At 36.7% G+C, this 8160-nt stretch overlaps 1 protein-coding gene across 1 annotated transcript in view; it reads left to right on the forward strand.

Moving 5' to 3' along the window:
• The window catches only part of CD109 (CD109 molecule), a 152288-nt gene that overhangs the window by 67476 nt on the left and 76652 nt on the right, over nt 1-8160 (forward strand). The window contains exons 13-15 of the mRNA XM_027768228.1: nt 77-139; nt 3464-3640; nt 4442-4594. Coding sequence (XP_027624029.1) covers nt 77-139; nt 3464-3640; nt 4442-4594 — 393 coding nt within the window. The remainder of the gene's footprint in view (nt 1-76; nt 140-3463; nt 3641-4441; nt 4595-8160) is intronic.

An 8160-nucleotide genomic window follows, 5' to 3' on the forward strand; every position in this document is an offset into this window, starting at 1 on the left:
AACTACAATATAATTTTATTCTTTTGCTATTGATATGCATGTATTAATTAAAAAATCTAAATTATTTCTTTTCTAGGTGGGATCACCTTTTGAGTTGGTGGTTAGTGGCAACAAACAATTGAAGGAATTAAGCTATATGGTAATCTCTTACAGAATTTGAATTTATATATAATCTATTATAGAATCATCTTCAATGGTGTCTGTCTTTTGCCTACACTAAACTTACTAGTTTAAAAAATTTTAGCTTCATACCTTTTTAACCTGTCCTTTTTTATTGTTTGTTTTAAATTTGCTAGAGGGCACATGCTCTCATAGGAGAGAGAAAAACAAAGTGAGCAAACACCTGTGCTCCTTAGGGCTGATCACATGGCATCCCTTCTCCTCAATTTCTCCTTTTGGAATTTTGTGCTTGCATGCACACACAACCAGGGTGTTTTTTAATTCCCCTGATTGAGGACTTGAATGAGCAGTTGGCCATGTAGGATCTAGTTGCCTTACTTACCACTGGATGACCCCTAACTTGTCCTTTTCTATTGCAGTCAAAATATTTTTTCTTTTTTCACCTATATTTGTGTTTCTAATTTAAAATGGATAATTAAATCTTGCATTAAGTTTAAAATTTTAATTTCTATTAAATAAGTAATATAGATTCATTATAGATAATACATTTAATACAAATAAAAAAGAAAAGAAATGGCTGTCTGCGGCCTTCAGATTTTGCTAAAATTCTGCTCTCCCAGTGGTACCCTGTATTCCAATCAAACACCAATTCTCGATTATGAAGCTACCGCTGCTCCAAATAGTATTGCTTTAATCTTGTCCTTTTTTTTTTTTTTTTTTAATAGAGAAGCAGTTTTGCTATAGGGCATGTGCGCTTGCTAGAAAAGAGAGAAGCAGTTTTGTTATAGGGCATGTGCGCTTGCTAGAAACAGAGAGAGAGAGACAGAGAGACAGAAGGCAAGAAATCACCTCATGGGGAGAGGGCTTCTGGGGTGGGCAGGGGATGGCCATGTGGCAGTTCCTTTTCCTCTATTCTCCTCTTGGGATTTTGAGCATGCATGCATATGTGCCCAGTGTGAGTTTCAAGCCACCAGGGATGGGATTTGAACTTCTGTCAACTATGTGGGAAGTCAGCACCTTAACCACTATGCTACCTGCTGATCCCAATCTTACACAATATGCATTTATTATCTTATAGTTTCAGTAGTATAGGCACAGCTTAACTAGGTCCTCTGTTCAGTGTTTTGCAAGGCAGCACATAAGATCTCAGCAGTGCTGTATTTTTAGCTGCAGGCTTGACTGAGCAAGAACGTGCTTCCAAGCTCACTTAGGTTATTGACAGATTTTATTTTTCTATAGTGTGACTCAGGGCCCTATCTTTTTACCATCTAGTGATTGGATGCTACCCTCCATTCCTAGAGGCCACCCAACCATGAGGTTCTCTATATAGGCAGTTCACAACATTGCTGATTATTTATTCAAAGTCAGGAAGTGGTTCTTTCCTGAAGTCAACTAAGAAAAGTCTTATAAGGGAACGTAGTCATTTTCCATCATCTTTGCCATATTCTGTTAGTTAAAAGTTGATAAAAAATTTCATCCATTCAAGGAGGAGAATTCATGAGGACAGAATTCACTGGGAGCTGCCTTAAAATGTGCCTGCTATATCATGTACTATCTTATTTAATCCTTACAATTCTACCAGGGTGCTATCATTATAAAGTTAAAAACAACCCCAGGGCATCAGCTAGTAAAAAGCTAAGCCAAGTTTCAAGTCAGGAAGTTTTTTATCCATTTTTAATTTTTTTTAATTCATGATAGAGAGCTTGTGTGTATGCAAAGAGAGAGAAAACACCCTTGACCAGGTCTTACACCATGATCCCCTTCCAGCACTCCAGCCCTCCAGCTTGCCAGGGTCTTGGGCATACATATGTGCTCAGCTGGCATGTTTTCAGGTCAGCCCTGAGATTCAAACCTGCAGGTGACCATGTGACTCCCAGTACTGCATTTCAGTATATTACCATCTGCACCACCAAGGCTGGGCCATCAAGCCAGGCAGATTTGAACCAGAGTTTAAACCTTTATCTTGCTTTATATTAGCCTGATAAAACATGCTTGTTGAATTTATAAAGAAGCAAAACATTTTAAAGTCACAAAAATGGAAAATTATCTGTTTATGATAACATATATAATAATATCTGTAACTAGACTAATACATAGTGTATTCATGCTGGGAAAATCCATTTCCCAAGCTGTAATGATATATAGCTATTGAATGCATCAAAAAATTCAAAAATATATAAATGAATAAATAAATTAGTAAACAAACTAATGAATGAATCAATGTTGGTACAACTTTTCACTTGACAGGTGATATGAAATGTGTCTATGTAATTGATATAAACACACTTGGCACAACATGTTGCTTAAGATATGAATCTTAGAAATTATCAAATTCTTTTTTTTGGGGGGGAGGGAAAGGTTTTTGCTATAGGGCATGTGCACTTACCAGACAGACAGAGAGAGACAGAGAGACAGAAAGTGAGAAATCACCCCAGGGGGATGGCCACGCCGCAATCCCTTCTCCTCTGTTCTCCTCTTGGGATCTTGGGCATGCACGCACGCGTGCCCTGCAAGAGTTTTGAGCCACCTGGTCTGGGACGTGAACCTTAGTGGACTACATGGGAGTCCAGCGATGTAGCCATTATGCTAACTGCTGGTCCCAGAAATTATCAAATTCTTGAGCCTCATAAGCCTATTTGGTAGAGTGGGAGAATAAATGTTCTGGGATATTTTTATACATTTATTACTATTATTATTTTATTCATTCAATCACTATATATATTTAGCTTGCAAAGAGAATTTACCTGACATGAAATACACCTCAGATCAATCCAGTCGAGAATACCATACATGTTGTCATTAACAGGCAATAAAACATTTCTGTGTCCCACAAATGTCCTGCCTCTCTATTTTTTTCTCCCTAATTTCCTTCCCTACAGTCTTCCCCACTCCTCCCCTACACTCTCCCCCACTCCCACCCTCTTTCCACACTGTCTCCAGTGTCCATAACTAGTTTCAATGCTTTGATGTCCTCCAATCTTTCAGTCTCTGTGAGTGTAAATAGTCAGTATATGTTAAGTGGAGACATACAGTGTCTCTCTTTCATAGCCTGACTTGCTGCACTCAGCTACAGATGTTCCCTATTTGTCCATTTTCTATCAAATGGTCTTGTTTATTATGGATGACTAATGTTTTGTAGTTTTTTATGACTGAATAAATACTCCATGGAGTATATATGCCACACTTTTTCAATCCATTCATCTGTTTGTGGGTGTTCTTGCAGGCTTTTAAGCTGATTAAGTCAAGAATTCATGTATAAGCTTAAAGTTATGATAAATGTAGCTTCAGATGAAATTCTACCAGCTTTAGCTAAAAAACTAAACTTACCTTTTTTTCTTTTCAGGTAGTATCTAGGGGACAGTTGGTGGCTGTAGGCAAACAAAACTCAACTACCTTCTCTTTAACACCAGAAAATTCTTGGGCTCCAAAAGCTTGTATAATTGTATATTATGTGGAAGATGATGGGGAAATTATAAATGATGTTCTAAAAATTCCTATTCAGCTTGTTTTTAAAAATGAGGTAAGATTTAAGGTAATGATATTTAAAAAAGAAAACCTTTATGTACATATGAAGTCTGAGAAATGTAATATTTCTTTAGAAAGTATCATTATATCAAATTGGTTAGTTTAGACATTTATATTATTCATTTCTGTTGGGTTATAAGTAAAGTCATGATGCATTTTTGCATAGAGAAACAGAAATATATGTCCTGACTTTTTGAGCACTGTGATATTTATTTTTAAGATACAGTTCTTGGCTATGGACTTTAACTCAAATTCATGAAGTTGTTTCAGGATCTTTCAAATGGTTAAGTCAGTATTGCTCTGGTATGGAATTCCAGTGGCAATATAAATTTGTGTTGACATTGGTGTGAGAATGAAATGAAAAGATGAGAACATTGGAAATGATATGTCGAAGCAGAGAAGGCTTTGGTTTATTCACAATATTTCATCAGTTAGAAACTAACCCCCGGACAAACTTTCAAGAAACTGGGTTATCTTGCACATGAGGATATCTTCTGTTCAGCACTGGCTGGGGCTAAGGATGGGGAGGTGGAGGGCAGACAGAGAAGTGAAGGATAGTTCAGACTTTTACCACTGTGAGAACCTCTGACTTGCAAACACTGTGGGAGTGAAGGTTTTTTTTTTTTTTTTTTTTAAAAAAAAAGAGAAGTATTATGCATTCTTTTAGAATTATCCCGAAGCCCAGGCAAATGTAGAATCTTTGTAAGTTTTCAGTCATTGATTTGCTATTGGTAAGTCATGTAAATAATGTTTTAAAAGAGTAAAATCAATCAATCCTGTTTTCTCCTGTATTTAGATAAAGCTGTTTTGGAGCAAAGCTAATGCTGAACCATCTGAGAAAGTCTCTCTTAGGATCTCTGTGACACAGCCTGAGTCACTGGTTGGGATTGTAGCTGTTGATAAAAGTGTGAATTTGATGAATGCCTCAAATGATATTACCATGGAAAATGTGAGTGTAGCCATTCATTATTATTATTGTTATATGTTAAAAAAGAAAAAAAAAAGCTTTATTGTATTGCCTCAAAAATTTAAAGGAAATATCATTAGTTCTTCTGCATGTATAAGCAAATAATCAGTAAAATTTCCAAATAAAAGAAATCTGTAGTCCAGTAGTTACATTGGAAAGAAGCTTATGTAATTAAGTATCTTTGCTTTCTTACATGAGAAATACCACCTAAAGTCAGGTAGGAGAAATAAGTTTTGGAGATCTATTGTACAATATGATGGCTAATGTTAATAATAATGTATTATGTACTTGAACGTTGCTGAGAGAGTGAATTTTAAATGTTCTCAACACAGAAAAAAATGAAGTATGTGAGGTGATAGATGTGTTAACTAGATTGATTTAATTATAACACTATATATATCAAAACATTTTATTGTGCCCCATGAATATATATAATAATTTTAAAAAAATTAGCCACCTAGAGTTTTTTCCACTTTCATACTAAAGTTTGATTTATGACACTCAAGAAAGTACTAGGAAATTGACTTGCAAAACTCTGGATGTCATTGGATAAGAGAATTCTAGGTTATTTTGAAGTGTTTCCTATTTTGGTTGTGCATAATGGTTACAGATAATATAGTCCCCACTGAATCACGGATTTACAATTTATTGAGAGAGTTAAATCATGTTAATCTGCATGAAATTTACAATCTAAGAAGTATGTGAACATCTGACATTACATAAATTAATTCCATATTTATTAGCTATTTAATTTTATTTTTATTTGTACATTTTTGATATAACCTCTTGTGCCATTGCTAGTTGTAATTTAGATGTGTAGTCTATGTTTGTTAATTAATTTAGTACAGTGATTAACAACATTTTAGGAAGATATTTATATCTGTATCTACCTATCTATATCTGTCTATCTATCTATCTATCTATATAGTTAGGCTGATTTGATCATTACATTATAAAATTAATTTGCTTGTGAAAAAGTATGCATTTCTTTCAGTCTATATAACTAATTTTTCTCAGTCATCGTCTTTTTTATTTTAAAACTAATTGGTCATTTTTGTTTCTTTGACTTTTTCTGTATTCCCATTATTGCTGATAGTCTATAGATCTTCCCTTTGAGTTATCTGAATTTAGTAATATCCCTTATTTTATAGCTTTTAGGATATCTTTATAACTATTTTATTTTTTCCTTCTATATGTGTATATGTTTCTGTATATGTACATACACACACGTGTATATACACACACATATACCCATACTCCTATTTGGTGAATGTACTCTCTCTCTGCCTCATTTTTATAATATTTTACATAGTATTATATATATATATATACACATACACACATATACACAAACACACACACACACACACACACGATATTATAATTGCTATCCCAGCTTCTTTGGTTCATATTTGCCTGTATTTTTTCCTCTTTTTATTTTCAACCTTTTGTAAGTTTCCGATTTTAGGTGTATCTTTTTTTTTTTTTTTTTTTTTGAGAGGTTTTCGCTATAGGGCGCATGCACTTGCCAGACAGACAGAGAGAGACAGAGAGACAGAAAGCAAGAAATCACCCCCCCAGAGGGGATGGCCACACCTCAATCCCTTCTCCTCCATTCTCCTCTTGGGATCTTGGGCACCCACGCACACACGCCCTGTGTGAGTTTTAAGCCACTGGGTCCGGGACGCGAACCACGGTCGACTACGTGGGAGTCCAGCGACATAGCCATTACGCTAACTGCTGGTTCCCGATTTTAGGTGTATCTTATACATAGCACATTATTACATTTTGGTTTTGTTTTAAAATCTAATTTTATAGTATATTTTAATAAGTTTATTTAACATGCATACTAGAACATACTAGAATAATTGTTCTTGTTCTCTCTTTTTTTTTTAGAGTGGGGGAAATTTATTTGATTATTTTTTAGAAGTTTTTGTTATAGGGTGTGTGTGCTCAGTGGAGAGAGACAGAGACAGTGAGAGGGAAAATGAGAAATCATCCCTGGGGAGGATGGCTGCACACCGGCGTGATTTTCAAGTCCTCCCCTCCTCCCCCGTGTCTGGGACCTGAACTGGGGTCAACTATGTGGAAGTCCAGCAATGTAACCACTATGCCATCTGCTGGCCCTTGAACTTTATTTTTTAAAAAATCAGACCCACTAAGAAAATATATCACAACCTTGAAACAGCAAACAGACAGTCTATATTATCATTCAACTAATAATTTGACCAAAAAAACAAGGTCCTTATCAAAAAGACAAGGTGCCACACTGGTGCAGGAACACTGCATGTTGAAAAGGCCCCAGGCAAAACTGGTATTTGGTAGTGAGTGGCTGCCTCTCCTTTGCCCTAAGGGATTCCCTGCTCATCTTAACCAAGTTGTTTACTTTTTCTCCCTTGACCTTTCTGTGACCAGGGGATTGTCTCAGTAGGACTCTGTTAACTCAAGAGCTAAATAACCTATGCTAGATTTAGGTTTCCTTTCATTCTGTTCTATGAAAACGGGTGTTCAAAACTAGGACTTCACAACTCTCTTAAATAGCCAATTGTTCTGACTGTTCATCCTTGGATACTGGTATATACCACAATCAAAATCCGCTTTCCTATCAAGGGGAAGCTGTGACTGTAAGACTGTCCTGTTCTCTGTAAACAGCTTCAGGCCCCACCGGCCAGTAAGAGGGAAACTGCATTCCACACTCGGTGTGCTGTCCCTTTTCATGTGTTCTCTTGGGCTCCAGGTGGAAGATGCAATGTGTAAAAATATCAGGAAATACACATCCACATCTTGATGGCCAGAAAAGAATATCCACTACTAACTGTTTCAAAGTTGTTATCCGAACTCTTCTCTCTCCCAGCTCCACATTTACATCGACTTCGTGCCCTTGTATAACAAAACCAAGCAAAACAAACACCCAGAAACCTTTTCCCCTTCTAAATTAGTGTCTTCATGAATTTTGTTTTACAACTTATAAAAGTGGTGTGGTAATACTACTAGTCAAGAAGGTGGCAACACATAGAAACACCTCTCTGCAAACTCCACCAGATCATAAGCAGGTGAGAGGAACCAGCCAGTGTGTTGGTGCCTGTGTGGTACGAAGAATCTGGCTCCGTGGAGGGCTCTCAGTTGGTAAAAAGGAGGTTCCTACTGCTAGGACAAGCACTGGCCACGTGAAAATTAGGCTCTAAAAAAAAAACTAAAACACTCTTGCGTGCTGTCTCTGACTTGAATTTAGCACCAGTTTTCTACATTTCACTTTCTAGGATTAAAAGATAAAGGAAGGAACCTGTGCTCACTGGCAAGTAACATATGTCTTAAACTTATTGCCATCCTTAATTTGCTTAAAATACTAAAATTTCCACTGCTTTTCAGGTCTGGGACTGGGACTGCAGTTAACCAAATGGGAGTCTAGCACCTTTAGCACCATGCCACCTGAGGGACTGGCAGGTGACGTCATGGTTAAGGGTGCGAGACTCCCACGTGGCTGATCACAGTTCAAGTCCTGGGCCTAGTGGCTTTGTTTTTCTCTTTCCCCCTCCCATTTTGTGGCC

This window comes from Tupaia chinensis, unplaced genomic scaffold (assembly GCF_000334495.1).
Source record: "Tupaia chinensis unplaced genomic scaffold, TupChi_1.0 Scaffold145685_1, whole genome shotgun sequence".
In the NCBI taxonomy this organism is placed as follows: domain Eukaryota; kingdom Metazoa; phylum Chordata; class Mammalia; order Scandentia; family Tupaiidae; genus Tupaia; species Tupaia belangeri.